The sequence below is a fragment of the Momordica charantia genome (assembly GCF_013281855.1).
Source record: "Momordica charantia cultivar OHB3-1 chromosome 4 unlocalized genomic scaffold, Mcharantia_2.0 BLBB01000004.1, whole genome shotgun sequence".
Classification (NCBI taxonomy): domain Eukaryota; kingdom Viridiplantae; phylum Streptophyta; class Magnoliopsida; order Cucurbitales; family Cucurbitaceae; genus Momordica; species Momordica charantia.
In genome coordinates this window covers 28,042,248-28,066,666 of record NW_028275162.1, presented here as the reverse complement: position 1 = coordinate 28,066,666, position 24,419 = coordinate 28,042,248, and the positions used below count along the sequence as shown (strand labels likewise).

Below are 24,419 nucleotides of genomic sequence, written 5' to 3'. Positions count from 1 at the left end.
TCTTTTCTTGTTTGTTTTTTAGGATGCTTTTGGGTTTATGGATTTGTGCCCACTTGATTTTAATTTTTAAGTTTGAGTATGATAAATTAATTTGTTTATTTTAATTATCACAACACAAGGAAAATATGTTGTGTAATTATATGGTGATATTCCATTCCATTAATTTTTAATAAATTGTTTGTACCTTCTAAAAAATGTAAATGTTGTACTATTAAATTTCCTCATTTTCGACGAGGAGAATTTCTAAAAATTTGTCAAAGCGAGCATAGTTCGATAGGTATCCCAAGTACCTTAAGTATCTCCTGATATTGTCCGACTTTATTTTTGGTTTCACCCAAAATGTCTCGTACCAATAAAGATACTTGTCCTTCTTTATATATCTATGATCACCTCTTTTTCCCTGTCCATAAGAGACTTTGTTTGCATTCACCTTACAAACCCAACAATTAGATATATGTTTTTTATCCAAGCTCGAATCCCACACCACCATTTCTTGTACTTAAAAAAAAAAAGAGACAATATATTACTTTAACACGCAAAAACAGAAAATTTTTAATTAAAATATTATCAACCGATAAAGATTACATGGATGGACGCAGACTCGATCCAATGCACCTCAAATTTGTAAGGAATGGTAGAGCACTTAACGAATGGTGTGAGATTTGATGATACACAAAAAATCAAATTGATAAAAGAGAGGTCGAGAGAGTAATGCCAAGTCAACCTCCACCACGTGAATTTATGTACCTAGTTATTTTTTTTTTCCGAAAAATTTATGTAGCTAGTTATATGTTTTATCACAAAAGAAAAAAAAACAAATCAAAAACAAATATAGATATAGATCAAATATAGAGTTGGAGTGGAGACTCGACATCTTTGTCTAAGAAAATTAGAAGGAAAAAAAATGATAGGATTTTGACACTACAAGAATTTTTGTCTTCCTTGAATGAAAAAATATAACGAGTGTTAATATAAGTATAACGTAATTAGTTAAGATATATATCATCGATTAGAAGGTTGAAGATTCATTCACACGTACTCAAAAAAGAAAGAGGCAAAAAAGAAAAAAAGGGCTGATGACAAAGTTAACATATTAATGAATAAATTAAAGGCTTTATAAGCAAAGTTTTTGCATTTAATGAACTACTAAATATATGAATTTGACTAAAGATTAATAAAACTAAAAGTATTTAACATGAGATCCACAAGCTTGATTATTTATTGATATAATCTTTATTGCCTCCTTAAATTGATTCTCTTTCATCTTTAGAAATTAGAACTATTATAATTATAAATTATTGGCAAACAAATTTTTTTAAAAAAATTGATGGACAATTTTCATGAGATGATCTTTTTTAGATTTAGTCCAATTTCATATGTAAAATTGAAAATGAGTATTCAATTAGAATCTCATATGGTCATTAGCAGTAATTGACGTATATCTCCAACCAAAATGTTGTGAGTTCGATCCCCACCTCAACATGTTGCACTAAAAAAAATTAGAATCTCATACGTAAGAGATAACCTAAATCATATTATTTAAGTATAGGCTATATAGTAAACTAAAATTATATTAACAAAATTTAAAGATTCAATTGACTAATTTTAAATTCCATTCATCGAATTATACAACACTTCATATTTCCCCCAAACTTTAGGTATGTTGCATCATCTCCACAAATATTTACAATAACTCTCTACCAAACCTCGATACATATAATTTTCAACCAAACTAGAATATAAATTATTCCAATATATAAACATAAATAAAATTAATCAAAATTAAATATGATTAATTTTCAAAGAAAATACACACACGTACAAACATTTTTCGACCAAAAACAAAAACTTTCCTATGCTAGTACTAGAAATTTGTCTTTTCTTGATGACTCTTCCAATCCATGGTAACTTTTTTTATTATTATTATATAATTAAAGACCATAATGTAGACTAATTTTAATCTCTATTAAACACTTTATTTTTGGTCTAATCTCAAAGATTAAGTGTGATCTATACTCTAATTTTTAATTAGTTGTGAACTAATCTCACATACCTTCGTAGGACAATCTCCTTTGTTTTCTTTTCTATTAATATTAGTTATTTTTCTAGTCAAACATCATTTTAAATATATTCGGAACCATTCTATGATGCTTTTGTAAGATAAAATATTTAATATATATATATATATATATTTTTTTTTTCAAAAAAAAATTAAAAAGCTATCAAATTTTTGTTAATAATCAGCAAAAGTAGGTGTTGCGGAATCTAAATGTTTTTCAACTCTCAATATCGTATCTAATCATTTCTTATTAAAAAGTACCCAACAATCTCTAAATTTTTTATTTTTGTATTTAATAAATTTCTAAATGACAAATTTTAAAATTTAGAAATCTATTAAATACAAAATTAAATATTTAATAAATCTTCAACATACAAATTTCAAATTTCAAATATCTATTAAATACAAGATTACAAAATTTGGAGTTCTATTAAACAATATTTAAAGTTCGGGACACAATATTACAAATTTATTGTATATATTTCTTTCGATTTTATTTACCTATTAAATAGAACCAAATACAAGGATTAATTTTGTAATATAAGCATATAAAAATATATTTTTTTATATATAAACCTCTCACTTTCATGAAACCAACGTTGCATGCACAAAGAAACAAAAACCGAGAAAGGTATGCTGAGATCAACACCAGAGTGGGACCCACTCTATCTCTAGTCCCCATGATTCAAACCACCACGTGTCAACCATTTCTACATATTTACCCACACAAAATTTTAACTCGTGCCACGTGTCAAAATTATTATGCCCTGCTAGGTAATCAGCAACAACTACTTATTTAAAAAAAAAAGGGCATTTTTTTCCTTTTTTTCATTTCTTTTTTAGTTGTTGAAAATATAACGTTAGATATAGTATAAATATTATTCTTACATGAGGATGGTGGTTGTATAGTGTATGGTATTCAAATCCATCAACCAATGTGCTTCATGTGGCCTTGCCTCAGCCCCACTATTTTATTTGGCATCCTTTTGATATATATATATATATATATATATATATATATATATATATATATATATATATAGTTTTTTTAAAAGATATGGTTGTTTGCACTATGATATGGTTGGTCTTGATTCTTTTATAGTTAGCAATTTGGTCCAGACGACCAAATTTTCTATGGAACAAATTTATTGAGAGTTCCTCGTTTGTATATAAAAGATTTGATATCAAATGATATATCTTTTGAAATGGTTAGAATAAGATGCCTAGCATATATTCTTAGAAAGAAATCCTTTTATTCCTACTTCTTAACATGACTAAGTTATTTTAGAAAAGGAATTGAAAAGTCGTGATCTGTAGGCTCTAAAATAGATAAATAAACGAGAAAGGATAATGTTCATAAGGACACACTTTTGAAATATATAAACATAAAATGCAATAACAAAAAAAACATAATAAAAAAATTTGAAATATGGAGGAAAAATGACGATCGTGATGGAAGCATAATCACTAAAAGAAAGAATGGTATTGTTTTTGTAATATTGATAAATAATGAAAGAGAAGTTTAGAATTCTTGAACATGGTACAAATTCTTTTAATATTAAGCTTTTAACCAAGCTCAATAATATTTGACATATATACCAAATCTTAAGCTTTTAACGAAAAGTATAACTCAATGATATTTGACATATATTTTCAACCAAGGGATTGTTGTACTAAAAAAATTTTAAACAATTGAAAGCAAGTATATATTAAAAACAAGAACAAAATGGATATGTAAAATTCCTCTACCTAGCTTGCCAAAAGAAAGAAAGAAAGAGAAAAGAAGTAAAAAGAAAAACTCTTACAATATCAAAATTTTCTATGGGGCCACGCCTCAGTCCCCTCTTATGGGGACAGAAATGAAGAGTTTCGTTCCATTTATTTCTCAAGAATATCCTCTTCATCTTCCTTTATGAACCCAAAAACTGAAGACCTCGTTGTTTCACTTTTTATTTATATTTTAAAAATTAAGTTTATAAATATTATTCTGTATTTATTTATTATACTATACTTTTTTTAAAATATTTTCAAAATCTAAGTCGAAAATGTGTTTTTGTTTTTAAAATTTAGTTAAGAATTCATTCCAAAAAGAGGTCAAAAACATACATGAAATTGGAAAACTAAAAATGAAATAGTTATAACATAATAAAATGTTTATTAGTTTGATTAAATTTTAATTTTAATAAATAATTGGAAATGGAAAAAAATATATAGATATATATTTCGAAATAATTGGAAATAGAAAACAATTTTCCCCCCAAATTATTTTGATACCTCTGCACTAACTTAGACAAATGAAAAAAAAAAAGAGTAACGTAATCATAGGAACCACAAAATTGGGACAATGTTGATCATGACATGAGATCAAGATCCAAAATTTTAAACCAAGGAGAGAAGATGAAATTGCGAGGAGGAAAGCACCACAAACAAAGTGAAATTGCATGGGGAACAATTTCGAGCTACACAACAACTAAGTGTGAGACCCATTAATTGAAGCAGAATCCTAACAATACACACCAATAATTGAGACTGAAATTTGTTGAAATGGACTTGTTTTCTCTTTCAAAAAAAGAAGTTGGCCAATTCAGGATGTGACAGAGATGATTGCTTTACTTGGGAAAAAGGAACTTAGCTTTTTTAGAGATGTGATAGCAATTAGAATGTTGATGCAACAGATTAGAGAAACAAATTCCACATCCAAACATGAATATACATGATAAAATAAAAATATTTCCATGGTTAATATTTAGCCTAAAAAACTAAAAAACTAGTGTGAGGAGAGTTGGTTTAAAAGGGGAGAATGAAATGAACTAGTTGCTCATTTCTCCAGAGTCCAGAGGCCTAGAATGGAGCAGTTTCATTATAGTTCTCAAAGAAGAGAAGAAGCAGAAGCAGAGGAGTTCAGTTTGAGAGAATGGCCAGTTAAGGCAAGGATCAAGTGCGAGAGCACAAGTTCCAGAAGGTTTTCGGGTTCTTATATAAGAAGCTTTAGGGAAGATGGCAGATCCTTCAGATCAAACATAACCATCTCCAGCACTGCTTCTTCTCCAGGCTACTCCATGAGAGGTACTTCAATTAAATTACTTCCTCTCTGTTTCTGATCTTCAACTCTTCATCTTCTTTTTCTTGCTTTCTTTTGCAGAAGAAATTGACCCATCAACCTACTCATTCACTGCTGCACTCAAAGGTAAGAAATCACTCCTTTTGGCTCTAAAATGTCAAAACTTGAACCTGGGTTTCAGCTGGGATTGATAGTACATTGGGTGGGTGGGTTTCTGTACAGCATTGCAAGCCAGGTCAAGTTATAATAGCTGGGAAAGCTTGTCACCAGATGGGTTTTCTTTGAACTCAAAGTGGTACGAAGCAGAGAAATATATTTGCAATCCTCTTTCAGGGGAGGTTCCAATGGAGTGTTTATCTGCGAAAACACTCAGCGCAAGGTCATTCAGAAACTTCAGAACCAGAATCACCATGTCTGCTCCTTTAGTTTATTCAACCAACTCCAGACTACTCCATGAAAGGCCAATTACTTCTCCACAGGAAGAAGCAGTTCATCAGTATCCAATTCCAGGTACCATCGTTTATTTCTTCCTCCTTTCTTATAGTATGCTTTGAAAGATTTTGGATTCAATATCGAACAAGTTTTCCTTGTTCAAGTTGTAGAAAAGAAAGTGGAAGGGATGACTAAGGATGTGGGAACTCAAAGCACACCACCTGACCGAAGTTCAGCAAGTCCTAGCCCTGCTTCTACACCTCCCATTAAAGAGAGATCGTTAAAGGCATGTGGGAAAGAAGAAACTGCTTCACCAAATTCTAATTCCAAACCAAAAAATAAGTCAGAGGATGCAAGGGTATGTACATTCTTTGATCCTTCAAATGATAATCATGATTTAGCATAAGGAAGATCAAAGGAGCTTGAAATGACAAGATTAATATACAAATCCAACTAATCAAGAAACCTAGGGAGAAATTTTAGGCTGATTAACCCGTTCCCCAAAACATTAAGAGTGCTAATAGTAATCATTTTGATGTTTCACTCTCTTCCTCGTTAATTGTGCATTTCTATAAATGGGGCCGTCAAGATTAGGCTTGGCTGATTCAGATTGATGTTGTAACAAGATGGAGAAGTGTAAGAGTAAAATTGGGACCACGCTTTGGTTCTTAGCATCTTCCTGTAGGCTCTAGTTTACAGACCTATAATTTTCTCCCATGGCTGTCTGCTCCCCAACAACTCATACAGTTGTGGTTGTCTCTGTTTCTGGGAAGCATTATCCGGACAGCAAAAGAATCAATCAGATGGGAAGAAAAACTGTGGACTATAACCAAGAATATATCAGTAACATGAGCAAAGCCAACTTAACAAAACATATTTCCAAGTCCCCAACTACCATAAACTCTGTACCAAACACTTCACAATCCCACTTCCCCAACCATCCCCCCTTGCTTTATTGTGGAGCCCATCGAGATTCTTTCCTGCAAAATACAAAATGGGTTCTCGCAGTTTCTGCTGCTTTATGTTGAAATTTCTGCTTTATTTCTCTCTTTCTGGAAAAAATGGTTATGAATTTGAAGGACATGGTCAAATGCCCAAAATAATGAAAAAAAAGGGTCTCTGAATCATTTCATCTGTCATTCATAAGACATCCACATGCTTGTACCTCAATATCAGAAAGTATAATTTCAAAATCAGTCCTCAGGTGAAAGGGCCGGGATTCAAGGGAAAAACTAAAAGTGAAAAGAAACAAAAAAGTAAAACGAGAAAACAGTTTTCAATTATTATAGTTGAGCAAAAGAAGTGACCATTCTGGATTTTGTTTTACTTGTACTGATTGAACTGCGATTCATCATTTCATCAGTATCTTAACATTGTTTGGTAAGATTGCGGCTTACGGGTCATAATTATTAACCTTTTTTTTTTTTGGCCGTAACCACAAACAATAGCTTTCAGCTGGGGAGGAAAAATAGTAACAACTCTAAATTAATCAAAACTTCACTTTCATAGTGAAATATAAATGAGCCTCTAAAGATCACTTAGTTGTACTGGTACAGTCCTTGACGTGTCTAATCTTCTCATTTTAGGCATAAAAATTTCATTCCAACAAAGAGATATTGCATTGCATCTCTCTCTTTCTTAAAGTTTGAACATTTTCTACAAATCTCCAGGAGGGTCATGATCACACATGACATTGCCTAAATTAGCAAATATAAGAGAGGAGATTTCCCATTCTCCTCAGATTCATGCATAACAGTGATGAGTCTAATATGAGTGCAGGTGGCAATTAAAGCAGGAAAAGAAAAGGAGATGACAAAAGGAGAAAAGGGAGATAGAAACAATACAAACGAGCAAACGTGGAGGCAAGGTGAAGGTGGGTGCCTGTCATGGATGAGAACAAGACAGAGAGATAAACACAAAACAAGAAAGAAGAATTTTTTACCTCATTTGAAAGGGTGCTGAAAAGTTACTGAGAAAATGGCAAAAGGAGATTCTCTTCGTATTTCAGGCATATTTTTGCAGGTGTTAGTGGGGTGTTTAGAAATTAAGGGCGGGCAATCATGGAGAGGGACCTCTGGCCTGCGGAGGAAGGTTAGGGTTTTAGTTTGGTGGTTCTCTGCTTTAGTCTTGGTGCCGAATGATATTATTTTTTGTTTATTGGGATGGTGAAAGTTGGGAGCAGCTTTCTCCTTCTCACTTCACGTGCATGCCTTTGTCTTTACCTTTACACAAACCAAGCTTTTAATGAGTAGGATTACTAATTTCATAAGCTTTCATTAGTCGCTAACAAGTGAATCTTCTATCAAAATCCAAGATATTGGTCCTCTAATACATCAGATAAATCATAAATAGATATCTAAAGTGTAAGGGAAAGGCAAGTGGTTCATGAGCTAATACCCAGTAGTGAAATTTTTAAAATTATGTGTTTAGCTTATTGAACTTTTTAAATCTTTTATCTATTTTCCACTAATCATTAAATTTGGTGTCTGCCGTAGATATTTTATTTTAAAGTTAACTAAAAAGTCTTCGTAAAAATTTAATTAAAGAGATGTAACCCTATTTATTACCTAGGTGTCCAAGTAAAATCGAGATTACCAGGTGTCAGAATGTAAAGACAAACAGAAAATAAGTAAAAATTTAAGTACGAAAACTATATTTGAACAACAAACTAATCAATATGAAACAACATTTTTAATTATTCATATATATATATGAAATAAGATCGTGCACGGCATGATGACAAAAATCCTCTCAATGGCAGATATCTTCCATTCCAACTTGAATTTGAGCCATTGGATCGCACTTTAGCCGATCTTCAATTGCTCGTCCATGTCCAAAAGAACATTCAGAGATGCCCCTTCTAAAGAATCGAAAGAATTGTATTTCCCTGGCCCGTCTAGTTGAGTTGAACAATTTACTTTTATGTACTCAATTATCACCCATGATTTCCCTCTTTCCATGGGAGGTCCAATGAAAGTTCCTCGTCTTAACCATAGAAGGGATTCGAAGGAAATGCCATCTCTTCGATTAGCAAAATTTGACCCTCGATGGGATGTCCGTAGTGGAGGTTTCACGTGGACATGACCCTCGACAGAATATGTAAGAATAGATTCTAATGACTATCGAAAGGGAAATATATTTCCAGAAAGCAGCAGCTTGAAGAGAACTTTAGGAGTAGCAAGAGAGGGAAGAGCCAACAGTTATAGATCTCTAAAACCCTATTTTCAGAAATCTAGCAACTTAGAGAGACACCTATCAGGCTTCAATAAAAGGCATAATAGCATTTAATATCAAGCCCAGGAGAGAAGCTTTGAATAACAGTTGTAAGGGGTAGGGGATCAAACTCACAACCTCGAGGTATATGCCAATTACCGCTAAGTTACCCTCATTTTGACAAGAACAATGTTTTGTTGGTCTCATTGCCATAAATGAAATTAAATGATCGATAAGATAACCAATCTTTGATATAAGATAATTAATGATAAATCACTGATTGGCAGATAGAAGTCTTCTATTTTTTGAATGAGACTTCAAAGCACCAGAATAAGAAAGTCAATCCTCATGTATCAAATTATCAATGTGTAAGTAGGGCTCTATTACTTCCAGCAAATTGTGACAACAGCTACATTCAACATGGCGTATGCAAGCCCACAATGCACCATGTTTACGGGCACGTGTGCCGCATTGGGTGCTTTTTAGGGTGCAGGTTGCACTATGCAATGATATATTTCTTAATTCTGATATTATTCCAAGGTTAAATTTTATTAATCAAATAACCAAGAATGCATCACGTGAAGGAGTTTCCAAAAAGGTACAGATAGTAGTGTCCCATTTTTCCTTTTAGAACAAACCCTTTTTGCACCATCTGCTTCATTATCTTTTAGGAAGGAAACCATTTAGATGTCATTCTTTTCACTCTTCCTAATCCTTTTGTCTATATTTTTGTACATTTTATAAACATTAGAGATCGGATTTAACATTTAGATAGCATGGGTTTCCAAAGAAATATTGATGCTTACCAGAACTTCACAAGTGGACAGCAGTTTGTATACTAAATGAAACCAATATATGTAGCAGAATTTGATTTAACCGTATAATTTATGATGGTGAAGCACTGGGAATAGTGTTAGAAATAAGTCGGACTTCATACAGCTCATTCTCTCCCTTCCCTGCAAAAGTTTTAAAGCAATGTTCACACAAAACATTCAGTATATATATATATATATATATTATATATATATATCTTTTTTTTTGTGGGATAAACACGCAAAACATTCAGTTAACAATAGTATAATGACGGGAGAAAAAAAATAATTATGTCATGCATAATGCTCACCAACTTCTGCAGTGATCCCTGGTCCAAAGAAAGAAGCAAATTTTGCCTGCAAATCCATCATAAAGACACTAGATTAGTGATTGTTCACTTTCCAATATAATGTCTTCACGCAGTTGCAAGCCTTCGGTAAATTATTGTTTCATTTAAAATGACAATAAGCCTTAATCATCATGACTACATCAACGTAGCAAAATTTGGGTTTTGAGCAATTAAATATAATCCCATAGAAAATTAAAAGGTACAAAAATCCAGCAGCAATCGTTGTTCAACCATATAAGAAAAGGCATGCGTCAATTACTTGTCTTTGCTCAAAATCTGACAATGCCAAGGCTTTTGCTTCGAACACCAAGGTCAGGCAATACTTTCCATCTTCTGTGACCTAGAATTGTAGCAAATGGCATAACATTACAATCGATATTGCTGATATTATACTATTGTATTTGGTAGAGAAGAATCATAGTACGTCCAGTTGGGTACAATGAAATAAATACAGAGTCATATAAACATACTTCTTCACGAATACTTTGCAAAATAGGAGCGCTCCTTCTAGGAATTCCCCCAGCCTGTGTATACAAAAGTAGAATGAAATAAAGAACAGTGTACAAAAATTGATGTAAAAGCATAAAAATGAAGATTCAAATACAACTTATGCAATTTTACATTAGATTGTGAAAGAAACTTCTATCTGGATTTTTGTATCTGATCTTCTTCAAGTTTTTCAAGTTCAAGATAACCAAATGAAAAAATAAATAAATAATAATAACAAGTAACAAGTAACAACATGATGACATGAAGAGAACTTATAAGTTTAGAAGCCTTATCCGTACAGGCCATTAAGTGCAATGTACATTGAAAACCTAAAATAAAATCTAAGAACAATACATTTTGTTCACTTATGGATAACCGTTGAAGAAATTGATCCAGCCAAAGTACCAAAAGAACAAGTTCATCAAGTGCCCATACCTTAAAGTCTTATGAATTTATTAAATATCAAACTGCTAACTGTTTAGAAAGTTAGGGTACAAGCAGAGGAGATGGACATGACATGTATATATTGAGAACAAGTTCATCAAGTGCCCAACATGTAAATCTTCAAAAAGTTGAGACTTGGATACCAAAATCTATTTGTATATTTTAATGGATTTCAATTTTTAATCCTTCCCATGCTGAAAAGTTTACAATTAAAATAGATGTTTACATTTTAAAAACAACACAAAGCAGAGACAAAGTACATGATAACTAAGAGAAGTTGAAGAAACCAAATACATAATGACGATGCAACATCTCATACCAAAGCTTGTAAAGAAAATGTATAATCAGAGAAATGTACTTCTAAATAGATCAATGCCTCGTAAGTATATAAAATCCATTAGCAAATATGTCTATAAAATTATATTTTCAAAACCAGAAATATAATATGTTGTCCAAACATCATAGATCTCTGTAATATATTTGGTTATGTCAAGCACCCAAAACTAATTATAAAACCTCTAACAGTCTATTTAAGCGTCCAACAAAAGATTGGAGTCTTGCAGTGTGTATTAAGTGACAGACATCCAAAACTAACAAGTAAAAACCTCATAATGCATGATAGAAGCTAGTTTCACCTATTACTTTGTCTTTTGCTGTTTGTCACATTTACCAATCAGTCACTCTTCTTCATTGTTGATCAATTTGCTGATTTGTTTATTAGCTTACTGTTTTGGTCCATTAGTTTGTAAATTCGCTGTTGTAGTTACAATGTCGTGGGGTTAGCAATTTAGTTAAAAGGTAGCCCCTGTATAATGGGTGCAACTTCAATGCCTTTGTAAATACTACTTTCATAATAATAAATATTGAAATAATCATCGAGTGTTGGATGCTAGGCTGCATCCTTCAAAAAGAGTGCAAATGGTTGGTAAGAGGGTATCTCAATATTTATTTATCATCAGTTTCAAAACTACATCAAAATGCATGTTCGTGGACCTATTTATTGGAATCTTTACTGAATCCATAATTCAGATGGGACAAGCATAGACCAGCCAGCGAAATTAGTCAGCGTCTAGTGGTGTATTGAAGTTCTAGTTTCAGAACAAATGCTACAGCTAAGCAAAAGTGGAGCCAACTTTCTACACCGAACACAAATGCAGGAGTCTTTTGAATCAATATGTTGCTAATGAGATAAGGTCACCAAAAGCATTATGGAATTACTACCACGTAGTTTTCAAAAAACGTGATCAAAGATCACAAGAAAGAATATTCAGAGTTATGTCAGTTTACTTACCAGACCATACTGGAAAATCCGTTTCAATGCCTCATCCAAATGTTGTTCATCCCCATAACGGTACCTTATCACATCATCCCTTACCTAGTGGAAAATATTAAGAGGTGGTTAATTTTTTTTTTTTTTTTTTTTGATAAGAAACAATTTCATTCATGGATGAAATTATAAAGAGAGGGGCGAACCCACCAAAAACCAAAGGAGTTACATAAAACTTCTCCAATTGGATAATAAAGAGCTCGAACTATAAGAATGAAAATAGTGTGTTGATCTACACCAAGACATAGCATGAAAAGTAATATTATCAAAAAGGGCGATGAAAGGCAGATCTTTATCTAGGAATAGTCGATGATTCCTTTCATTCCAAAAAATCCAAAGAAAAGCTCGAATATGAATTTATACAACAAAACTTGTGTATGTACAAAGTGACTATGTATTGGAAACAATGGTAGTTAAAATCGAAAGTGACATATTACTCAAGTAACAGCCAAAGTGAAACAAAAGGCAAGCTTTTTGTTCTTAGTGAATAAATTGACAACTTTCAATAATAATCGGGAAAGATAATATTCACACAAAACGATAAATTCCATCTTCCCCAAGTTGTATTACACTATTTACCAGATGAAATTTCATCTTTAAAAACCGAATTGACTAGATGAAGAAACCCTAAACAAAATAATAAACAAGATATCATGGAAACAGTAAATAAAACATGACAAGTCTCAAATGGAAATCTAAGTGACAAACAAAAAGAAACAGAAATAGAGGGAGTTCGGGAGGCCTTAAACCCTCCACAATCAGCAAAAAACCAGACTGCCCTCTTCCCTTCTTCCTATACCTTAAATTCCTCAGCATTTCTCTCTTCTGCCCCTCCTAACTAAGTATAATAGCTTCCTACAATTATGGGCCCGAATTTCTCTCTTAGACATTCTAATTACACTTTTGTCCCTCTTCTCCCCGTACAAGTATAAATGTACAAGCTAGGGGTCTATCAAAACAAGCACTCACAAGAGAATATAATTACAAAATATTTTACTAAAATGGCTATTAGAAATAATCAAATTCCATGAAAGAACCTGTTTGAGAATAGGGGTGGCACATGTTTCCCTCAGCTTTTGAGCATCTAAATATGTCAAGCATGGCACTGGTTTGAGTTCGGCATACTGCAAAATACTCAAAAGCAAGAATGAGTTACCTGATCTTTTTCTACCAATTATTTTCCTTTTCAGCTCAAGTTCATGAAGTTAAAAATGAAGCAATACTGCAAGACCATTTCAGAAAGTAAATAAGGAATGAAACATAGAAAGTGGATGAACACCAACATGACAATTTTTTTTAAAACACCTACCAGTAATTGTTTGGTAATATCTTGAACTTGGATCAGCTATTGAGTTATGACTCATATAGGATATAGAAAAGCTGAAATGGACCTGGATATATACGTGGCTACAATAGCCACTAAAAGCATATATTTATCACACAAATGCCTAATCACACTGCAGGAGGGAAAAAAAAGTTATACCTTGAGAGCCATGCCAATAATAGCAAGAGGGAAACCATAGGTTAACATAATGGCAGACCATTCAGATCCTGGGAGGATATTAAAGTATGCACCAAATCCATACCTGTAGAATGAAAATAAATCACATGTACAAGTTATGAATTAAGGTATTTTTGAGTCCTGAGGAGGAAACAACTTACGACAACAAAGAAATCCCAACACCTAAGCCAATAACACCAAATGAAACCTGAAAAGAAACATAAATACCAAAATAACAGATCAAACAGACATACAAAAATTATATCACGATGCATAAAAGAGAAAAGGGATGCATAGAGGGAAGCTACTTAACTCATGTCAAAGAATGTTGGAGGTTAACAACACCACTAGTGAACAGAAAATAAATGTATATTGCTATTAAAGGCAAAAATTAAAATCAATATACTGCCACGACTATCTTGGATACAGCTTCACCATTGCAATTCAGGGTACCAACCATCCTCCAGCTCCCATAAATATTTTCTTGCATTAAAATATCAAAGTATCTAATGTCTACGAGATTATTCCAAATATTTGGGACAATTTATTTTTCTATGTTGAGAACATACTAAATGTTTATTTTGTCCTAGTTTAATCGATTAAATTTGAACATAACAATAATTTAATATAGTATCGATAATGAAATTTTAAATCCAAATCTCTACAACACTATATATATGTATATCTTATCGACAAAAATTGGAGAGAAGTATCTTTCCTTCTCTTTCCCCTCCTCCAAGCGCATGAACAATTCTCGCTAGAACAACCAAGAGCTCCATATAATAAACGAAATAAGCTAGTGAAAAATGCTAAAGGCAGGGAAAATCAACACGAGGTCCCGTAAAATTTAAACACTACACTTGACTTTCAAACATCTCCTCTCATTTCATCACAACCATTCTCAACACAGAACTCAGGAATTCCAATCCAAATGCTACCTAGGGGCGTCCGATTCATATACTCTTCAAGAATTCAGAACCATAGAAAGTTAGAAACGTACTTTCGCGAGCGAGAATTCATCATCAGTGACTACTGCTCTGTCTGGCGAGGCTGAAACCGAAGACGGCTGAGTTGAATCAGCAGCTCTAGCGGAGAATGTGAAATCCAAACGCTGACGCTTCTGCACAAGCGTTCTCGGTTCCAAATGGACCAAAAACTTTGCTCCGCCGTTGCAATTACCACCGGCGGGGCGGGAGATTGCGCGACAGGAATGCAGAGAAGCAACGAAGAGGCGATTGCCGAGACTGAATTGATCACGGGAGCAGAGACCAGCGGCTGGTGAAATTCCACCCATTCTTCTCTCTGAAACTCTGAAGAACGCAGATGAATGTGAAGCTTCGGTTGCTAGAGAAAGAAAAACGAAAATAGGATTCGTTGCTCAACCCGCCAATTTACACTACGTGTCCTCATATTATCCCCCACTTTTTTTTTTCTTTTTTTTGCTTCCTTATTTTAATGAATTAGAAAAAAAAAACGTTTCCTTTTTTTTTAATACAGGAGTTTCTCACAGTTGCTCACCTTGAAGGCTTGAATGGCCCAATCGAACGAATCTATTCTATTTGCTTAATTGATTATTCATTTACTTAATTTGTATAATTTTAAAGATTAAAAGTATTTTAATGAATTGTCAGAAAGATAGCTCATATATTTTTTTATAAAGATTCGTGAGTTTGTAACCTTTCAGGTTGAATTAAAAGAAATATATGATTCGATCCGCTTCATTTTTATTAATTTTACTAATTTGTCGATCAATTTTATTCTATTCAAATAGTTGGTTGCATTTTTAAAAATTTTATTTGACAATTTGTACCTAACAATTTTTATATTTTATTTTTAAACACCATGATAAGCGAGTTATCGACTCATCGAATAACTATTTGTTATTTTATTCTTTAAAAAACAGGACACCGTGATAAAATAAATAAATAAAAGACAAGTTTCAATTAAGAGTAATTTAGCCACAAATTAACAAAAGCTTCTCTAAAATCTCTTGAGCAGCCTCAAATATCTTCAAAAGCATTCCTCTTTTTTAAAACGTCAAAGTAAAATTTTATATTATAAAAAAAAACCCCATAAGTGCCAAATTAAACGATGGAAAATTTCCTAATATATATATATGTATTAACATGGAAAAGAAATTTTATTCCATAACTTCAAATTCATAAACCATAAAGAGTAAATTTCTGAAAATAACAAAAAATAAAATTAAAGTAAAAAGGGCTAACCTATTAAACAGAAAGTAAAAGTGTGGAAGTAAAAATAAAATTAATGTTGGTGATAGGTCGTGACTTCCAAATCCTAAATTTGAGGGCGAACTTTAGCAAGTTGTTGAGGTACATATCTACTCCAGAACCAATGTTGTCTCCAAATGCACGACATGTCTTCAATGGGGATGCCCTTTGTTTATGCAAGGATATGCACAACAGTGTATTTCAGATTGCAGCTCGAACTCGGCATCCGGACCGATCTGAGTACTTGGGCGGACCTGCACAAAAAGGTGAGCACTCCGACGATCAAGTCAGTATAGGTCGGATTCCCAGTTTAGTTCGAGGTCAGAAATCATCGTACCTGATCGTGGAGTGAAGTCCTCTACTTATGGGTGGTAGTCCCGCTAATCTCGCGACGGTTACACCCGGTAATCTCGGGACCGTCGGTTACACCCGGTAATCTCGGGACCGACGGTTACACCCGATAATCACGCCGCTGACAGTAGCTCACATCGGCCCCCACCGAGCTTCCCGGTAGGTCGGACCTCGGCCAGGTTCACCTCGGCCCTCATACTTAGTATCTGTCAACGCTAGTGCTGGTGATCTCGGCGGTCCGAGCTGGGGCATGACTCATGGTCACCTTGGGGCACCAATGGCTGCCCTCCACGTGTCCAGGGTACTCTTTCCCCCAAACACCGGAGACAACAAACACCGTTTGTCTCCGGTAAGAATAAATAGATGAATATGGTCATCACAGCCACGAAGAAAGCAAAGAAAAAGAACAACCCAAATTTCATATGGCAAAGCATGGTGAGGAAGATTTGGGCAATCAAAAAAGTAAAGAACATGTTCACCGACACTGTTACACTTTGAGCAGCCGATCAAATTTCGAGGGGGAAGATTTCGCTTGGAACTAGCCATCTCAAAGGTCCCCAAGACCATGCAAAGGCTTGAACATATATGCAAATGAACAGCACTACAACACCAGCATACCACTTGGGTAAATAAGCAACTTCACCAGAAACCCCAAATTTCCAAACAATAAACACAGCCACCAAAACCTACAAATGATATCATGTTTATTAGAATTGAATCAATCATGAGAGAAAAAGCTTTTGAAGAACTATTATTGATCAAGCATAATTTGGCTAAATTTTGTTCTAAAAAACAAAATAATAGCAGCTATAGGATTTGAAGGGACGAAATCTAACAAAAATATTAAATTTTCAATCACCTGGAAAATGAAACATGATGGTTCCACCGAGCAAGAAAAGAATCCTTCTTCCCCACTTATCAGTACCATACACGGATACAAAAGTTGCCAAAGCATTGATAGCACCCGTAATGACAGATGAAAGAAGAGAAGCATTGTCTCCAAATCCAATAGTCTTGAACAGCACAGGAGCATAGAACATGACCACATTGATCCCTGTCAATTGCTGAAAAAATGGGATTAAAACCGACATTACCAATTGTGGTCTATTTTGCCTCTCCATCAAATTCTTCCATGGACGTGTCACTGCTTTAGCAGCAATACTTGCTGCGACAATGTCTTGAAATTCTGCATCTATATCCTTGGAAGTCACACCACAGATGTGTTGGAGCATAGCTCTTGCCTTCTCGATTTCGCCTCTCTCTAACATTGAAGTTGGAGTATCGGGAAGAAACAAAGCTGAGATTGTTATGAACAATGCAGGCACTGCTGCACCACCTAGACTCACGCGCCACCCCCATCCACCATGAATCTTGGCAGTGCCATAGTTCACAAAATTAGCTACCAGAATACCAATAGTAATCGATAATTGGAAAACAACATTGAGAGAGCCTCGATATTTAGAAGGAGTCATCTCCGATACATAAAGTGGAACAGATTGAATTGAAAATCCAACACCAACGCCCAAACAAATACGACCGATAATCAGCATTGCAATGTTCTGAGCAGCAGCATTAATGGCAGCACCAACCAAGAACACAAAGCCACCAAGAAGCATCGACTTTTTGCGATCAAAGGTTTTGGTGATCCAAGATGCTACAAAAGAAGCCAAAAGTGCAGCCAAATAAAGAGAAGAAGTGAACATGGTAAGGGCAAGACTATCAAACTTGCAATACTGATTAGTAGAATTATCTGAAGCTTCTTTCTCATAAACAGATGGAAAAAATTTCTGCAAAAACGGAGCCATGGACGTGACGCCACCTGACCACAAAAATAAAATAAAATAAATGTAATAAGTGAAAATTGTAGGGAAAAAGAAATAAATTGCTTATTGTAGAAATTTTTCCACAAAAAAGACGAAAAGCAAAAAGCGTAAACACAGAACGGCTTATTGGAGAAATAAATTTGCTTTTTTTTAGAATAAATAAATTTGAGATAAAGGATTTGCTTATCGAGGCATCTTCTACATTTTCTAAGAAGTAAATTTAATACATAAATTTTATTCTTCGTTTTTTTAGTATATCATAAAACTTTCATTGTACTAGAAACAAAAAATAACTTTCATCAATTTCAATTACCATGTTTATTTTTCATAAAAATTTATCAAACGTACTTTTAATATTGAATTAATTTATCTAATAAAATATCATGTATTTCTAAAATGAACCTCACACTTGTCTATACTTTAAGTTGGTCCTATATAAACAATTATTTGATTACCTGAGATACCAATGTCGTAATCGAAGATTAGTCCACCCATGATAGCAACAATGCAAGTTATCAACACGTAAGAAGTGAGTTCTCCAGGATAGTTTTTTATCGATCCACCTTGATTACTACTAAGCTCGAAACCACCACCAGCCATCTTAGCTAGCGCAACCCCATAAATCAAAGAAAAGAAGTAGTAAATATGGATGAAGACTTAGAAAATAAAATAAAAGAAAAATTGGGGAGCGTGAAAAGAAAAGAGGCCAATGGGAGAATATATAGGCAAATATTTCCCAAGATAATTAGGAATATGTTTCCTACTTAATTACCAAGAAGAATATATAGGCAAATATTTATAATTAGGAACAGGTTTCCTACCCAATTACCAAAATCCGTTTGTAGATAAAATAATGGATAATGAGATAATTAAGATAATTAAGATGAAAATTCTAAAAATATTTGTTTATGATATAATATCGAGTCATATAAGTAAATATTTATTTTTTAAATATAATTTTAAAATTTATAAAATAGCATAGTTATAATTAAATCAAATTGAATTACTATATAATTCAACATAAGCTATATTTTTTTTTAAATGAAAAGTTGTAATATTTTTGTGATATATACTAAATTTATGCTATTTAATAAAATTTTGTTATAATAATACATTTGCTTAAAAAGATAATTAAGTCGATATAGTTCACTTTGTCATGGAACTTAAATTTTAGGTTCAGATCAAGTTTTATATTAATAGAAGTGAGATTTTATATTTTCATAAAATAAAAAAGGAAAAATATCAATTCTAACCTTGGATGTGCATAAGTTCTGCAGTAAGTATTTGCAAAATTTACTGTTTTTTTTTTCTTTTTTGACAGGAGCAAAATTTACTGTCGGATAGATTTTCGTTTGGAAAAAGTATTATTAGATGAGATTGAAAGAATTGAGATAAATCCAATATTTGATTGACTTTTTGGTTGAAATTTGTAAGTTTTGATTTCATTCTATTTATTTTTTGGATTTCTAGCTTTCAAGTTCGTGTCTAATAAATCTGTAAATTTAGAAAAAAAAAGAATATATATATATATAAAATATTGGTAACAAGTTAGACACAAAATTGAAAGTTGACATTTATTAGACACTTTAAAAAATCTATAAACTATTAGATACAAAATTATAAGTCTAAAAACTATTAGACATGATAATTTATGTATGAACTTACGGTCTAACTCGTAAGATTATATCTTTAAGAAGTATCTAATAAGTTGTATCGTAGAAGTTATTGAATTTTTTAGTTTGTGTGTTTCCATGTTCTGAAAGTTTTGAAAAAAGAAGTTAAAAAAAAAAAAGAATTAAGAAATTCTGAAGCTAACCCTTTAGAATTTCAAAAATTGGTTTGCACAAAAAAGAAGATAAATTTAATTTAAAAAAAATTAATCTCTAGTGATAATTCAATTGTTAAAGTTCAATTACATTTTTTAAATAAGACAATGCGTGGGAGTAAGGATTCGAACTCTTAATCGAAGATAAATACTTTAACAATTTAAACTAAATTCAAGTCGGTATTAAAGTTAGGTGACACACTATACACAAATTTTAATTAAACTTTTTTAATAATGGGGATAGAAAATCAAATTTTTGATGATGCGGTTGAAAAAAAGAACGATAAATATAATTTTTTTATCCTGATAAGTTGTATCTATTTTCATCTCAAACTTTTAATTTCACGGAATTGAACAAAAAATTTAGATAATTATTGTATTCAATCCCATCGATTCACCTACTAGTTTTAATAACAAATAATGTAAAATAACTTAAAAAAACTTTTCCTCTAAGTCACTGTCTTTTATATAAATACCAAACCGATATCACTTCGTCTCGCACAGGCACCGGCTCTCGTTAGCGACTTGCTCAAGAAGTTTTCTCAAGCTTGTTCCTTGAAGAAAAATGGAGTCTTCGAAGACGATAGCCCATGAAATCGGGGGGATCCAGAACGATGCGCTTCGATTCGGTCTTCAAGGCGTTAAGAGCGACCTCGTCGGATCTCATCCTGTCGAATCCCTTTACGAAACTGTAATTTCCTCTCTCTCTCTCTCTTTCTCTCGCGATTTTAGACAATGCAGAAAAGTAAAGTGGAAGTAAATTTCTTCAATCTGAGTTGCCCTATTTGATTTCTATATAGATTCCTCTGTTTAGTCATTGCAGTTACACAAGATTGTTATTGGGAATAGAATCTAGGTTGGATTGAACTGATGAACCACTGTTTGCCTGAGTTGCTTGGATTAGGAACTTGTGATTTGAAGTTCTATTTCCTGTCTACCGGTCAATTTTCTACTTTTACCTCCCTTCTTTTAAATTTATGAGAGCCCCATCTTATAAAATTTTGTAAATATCTCATCTTGTAGTTCATTTCTTCACTCAGAAATGTGCGTGACGGAGGGATTTATCCCATGTGCCATTTGACCCTTATATAGGAAAAACCTTCTGAGAATTCCATTTTGAGTTTTTCTGGCTAAGGACACCGGAGCAAATAGGTTATGATCTCAATAAGATTGCTATGAAGAGGACTAGGAGCATCCATAATATTATTAACCCTATCGGGACTTGGAAGTAGTGACCATTCACTAGTCATTATGAACCTGTTAGCACACTTGAGGAAGGGACCAAGTTTAAGAAAAGCACCAGAAAGTCTCTTTTGTCTTTTATACAGGGTTGGGATGCTTCTCCCTTTGCATTTTTCTTCTTCATTTGCTAATAGACTTCTTTCTTCCCCAGTCTAACATGAAATAAAATTCCATGCAACATCAGAAAACATTGGGCTTTGCTTTGCCCCAGATTAGTTATGAGCTGAACTCTTAAATTTTTCGGATAATTTTAAGACGTTGAAGTTGGTTTAGTTGCTAAAAGACCATGATGCATCCACCGAGCAAGGTGTATCAACCACTATTTTCTTTTTAACACGTGAAATAAAAAAAGCAAAGCTTGATTATTGAACTAGTAGGTCAGGTTAGAATAATTTCTTTCAATTTGATAGATGTATACTTTTTTTTCTCTTGATTTAGACAAGGAGAACAGACGAGGAGATGAAGAGGAAAATTCTTGTGAATACATATGGATCTGCTTTTCCACTGAAGATGGATTTGGACAGGCAAATTCTTTCTCGGTATGGTTATTCTCCTTGCATAGATGTTGTATCTCTTCTGGTGTGGTCTAAATCGAGAACTTGTTAAAAATAAATATTACACCGAAATTTGCAGTTTTGTTATGGACCATTTTTTAACTATAATCACTTCTCTAATTGTTGTTTTTATAATGATTGAGTGCAGAAAAAAGGTTACACCTAACTTCATTGACTCTTCTACCTCCTGTGATTTCCTCTTCTTATGCATGTGAAATCTATACTTTCTAGCCCCAAATATATCAGTATATGGCATGAACGACATATATTAAACCATTGGATGCAGTAAACGGATCTCTTTGTTATTTTCTTGTGGGAAATTCATTAGACCACTGTAATGTGAATGTTTGCAATAACTGGAGATGTGGTGGGAGCACTTTTCCCCCTCATTCCATGATATGCTAGTGGGTGCCATGAAAATAGGATGTGCCTTGTGGAGATGATGTTTGATGTGCATGAATTTCATTGGGGATGCTCCGTTCTGACCTCTTCATTTTTTTTTTCTTTTTCGCCAACATCTCTACCTGTGATGCCCAAGTCAGGCTAATTTAAGCTGTTTGTCTAGTTGGGACTTAGCAGTCATTTGTTAATATAATTTCAATTCTAACTTAAAGCTATTGCAGATTTCAGAGGCCTCCAGGAGCTATTCCATCTTCCATGCTGGGTTTGGAGGCTCTTACAGGAAGCTTGGATGACTTTGGCTTTGAAGATTATCTAAATGGTAAGATGAGTATTCTTCAAGTCACCAAGATCCTAATGACTTGTCTGATTCGGTTGTTCTCTATATTGGCATCATTAGTGAGAGTTTTCAATTAATTTAAATATTTCTTTTGATCTTGATAAATTCTTTTATGACTCATAGTAATTTGTCCGACATTGATGGGATAACTAGATCCATGAAGTATGTTCAAACATTGATTACCCCTATTCCTTGAATCTTTCTTGTCTATGAATTTGAGATTCGAATATTTAAGGAGTTTCTTCCTCAGTCTCAACTTTTAAGCATCCATCCTAATACTCCGTTTGATGAAGTTCTTAAGACTTTCAGCCACTTCTGATGTGCAATATGTTGTAATTTTCTTCCTTCTAGTCTGTATTCTCGAATCTTGATTGCAGGCACCTATATGCTGAGGGGGTGAATTTCTTTAGCCTTCCCTTTTCACTTTTCTATTAAACTAACATAGTATAACTCTTGTTGATTTGCTTTTACACGATTCTGTCGAATGCACATTTTTTATAGTAGTCTCTGGTGGTGTATCATTTACAAGTTGTTGTGTGAATGTTATTTGCAGACCCAAGAGAGAGTGAATCTTTGAGGCCATTGGACATGCACCATGGAATGGAGGTCCGCCTTGGGCTGTCCAAAGGACCAGTTTGCCCAAGTTTCATGTGATCAAATCCATAGTTTCCCCATGATTTTATTGACCTCTGTTTGTTTGTTCTATGAGTTGAACCCCTTTAGCTTCTAAGTTCTGTGATCTGTTTGTTATCCCAACTTTTATCTCATTTCTTATAATCAGATATGTGGCTTAGTGAACTCTATATATAGCTTTTGGCATTGTGGCTGTTTTGTCACCTTGTGATTTTCCGATTATGCTTTGGTTGTTACTTGTTTGGTGCATTCTTTTAAGAATTGTTTTTTAAAATTATTTTATATATTATATTTTAAAATTGATTTCTATTGTTTTTTTTTTTTGGAAAATTATTTGAGAATCGTTTTTGTTTTTTGTGTTTCTTTTTTCCAGTTAATATTAAAATATAGTGCATTTGAAAATGTTTTGCGTATGTAATTTTAAAAAATGTCGTAACTTTTTCTTATTTTACCTTTGAGTTTGATTTGGATTTTGCTATTTTTGTTATATTTTAAATTTTCTACTATAGTTGAAAATAAATATTTATTATATGTTATTTATGTAATTTTTTTTTTTTTTTTTGCTGTCTTTTGCTCAAAAGTTATTCTGCCAGACAACTTTTTAAAGTCAAGAACTGTTTTGTATTTTTTAAAACAGAATTTTGTCTTAGAACTTATCTTTCAAAGAGAATGTTTTGAATTATTAAAAAAAACCAAATTTTACTTTTTAATATAGAGAGCTATTTGGATATTGATTTCTAAGAAGATATTGAGTTGAGTAGCTCAATTTATGAGGTAGAGGCATGAAGTTGACATTTTTATTGATATTTCTTTATGTCTGTGTTTGTGCATTGAATTGACATTTTTCTAGTACAGTATAAAATTGACAAAATATTAAAAAAATATTAAAAAATTAATAACTTTTAATTTATTAAAAAAGAGTGAAATGTTTATTTGTTAATTTAAATATTTTTTATGAATTTTTTTCTTATATTTTTTTCAAAAATATCTATAACATCACCTCTTTATCACGAGATTTCTAACATTTTCACCAAAATCAACATTTAAAATATGAGTAGAATTAAGGCGGTGATTCCAAAAAATGGGAGGGAACCACTGACAAATAATCATTACTCCAAATGACTTTAATTCCTCCACTAAGGTAAGGCACGGCTCATCTCATCAACTAACTTGAGAGTTAGCTACTATTAAATCATAACTATTTTTTTTGTAACAGGGCTTTAAAATCAAAATTACGTGAAAAACATGCCAATTGTATTGGGAATTTTGTAAATAGAAACTAAAACGATCACGTATTTAAAAGTACCGAACCAAAATAGAATTTAAATCTAAA

The 24,419-nt window shown here is 32.8% G+C and overlaps 3 protein-coding genes and 1 pseudogene across 3 annotated transcripts; 2 read left to right on the top strand and 2 right to left on the bottom strand.

The window, feature by feature from the left end:
- Nucleotides 1-4,549: 4,549 nt before the first annotated feature.
- LOC111006452 (mental retardation GTPase activating protein) lies at nt 4,550-7,550 on the top strand. Its single transcript, XM_022278406.2, has 5 exons — nt 4,550-5,125; nt 5,202-5,246; nt 5,343-5,630; nt 5,723-5,910; nt 7,332-7,550. The coding sequence occupies exons 1-5, from the start codon at nt 4,906-4,908 to the stop codon at nt 7,512-7,514; spliced, it is 924 nt and encodes a 307-aa protein (XP_022134098.1). The 5' UTR covers nt 4,550-4,905; the 3' UTR covers nt 7,515-7,550.
- A 2,027-nt stretch (nt 7,551-9,577) lies between these two features.
- On the bottom strand, nt 9,578-15,076 carry LOC111006453 (uncharacterized). The gene is made up of 9 exons (XM_022278407.2): nt 14,689-15,076; nt 13,850-13,896; nt 13,671-13,773; nt 13,225-13,311; nt 12,152-12,235; nt 10,398-10,451; nt 10,187-10,267; nt 9,889-9,934; nt 9,578-9,721 (listed from the first exon to the last, which is right to left on the bottom strand). Exons 1-9 carry the CDS (start codon nt 14,980-14,982, stop codon nt 9,651-9,653), a joined length of 867 nt encoding a protein of 288 aa, XP_022134099.1. The 5' UTR covers nt 14,983-15,076; the 3' UTR covers nt 9,578-9,650.
- A 910-nt stretch (nt 15,077-15,986) lies between these two features.
- On the bottom strand, nt 15,987-18,693 carry LOC111006175 (sugar carrier protein C-like; annotated as a pseudogene).
- A 1,707-nt stretch (nt 18,694-20,400) lies between these two features.
- Nucleotides 20,401-23,256, top strand: LOC111006772 (cyclin-B1-2). Its single transcript, XM_022278862.2, has 4 exons — nt 20,401-20,609; nt 21,599-21,699; nt 22,338-22,435; nt 23,007-23,256. Exons 1-4 carry the CDS (start codon nt 20,484-20,486, stop codon nt 23,105-23,107), a joined length of 426 nt encoding a protein of 141 aa, XP_022134554.1. The 5' UTR covers nt 20,401-20,483; the 3' UTR covers nt 23,108-23,256.
- Nucleotides 23,257-24,419: the final 1,163 nt, after the last annotated feature.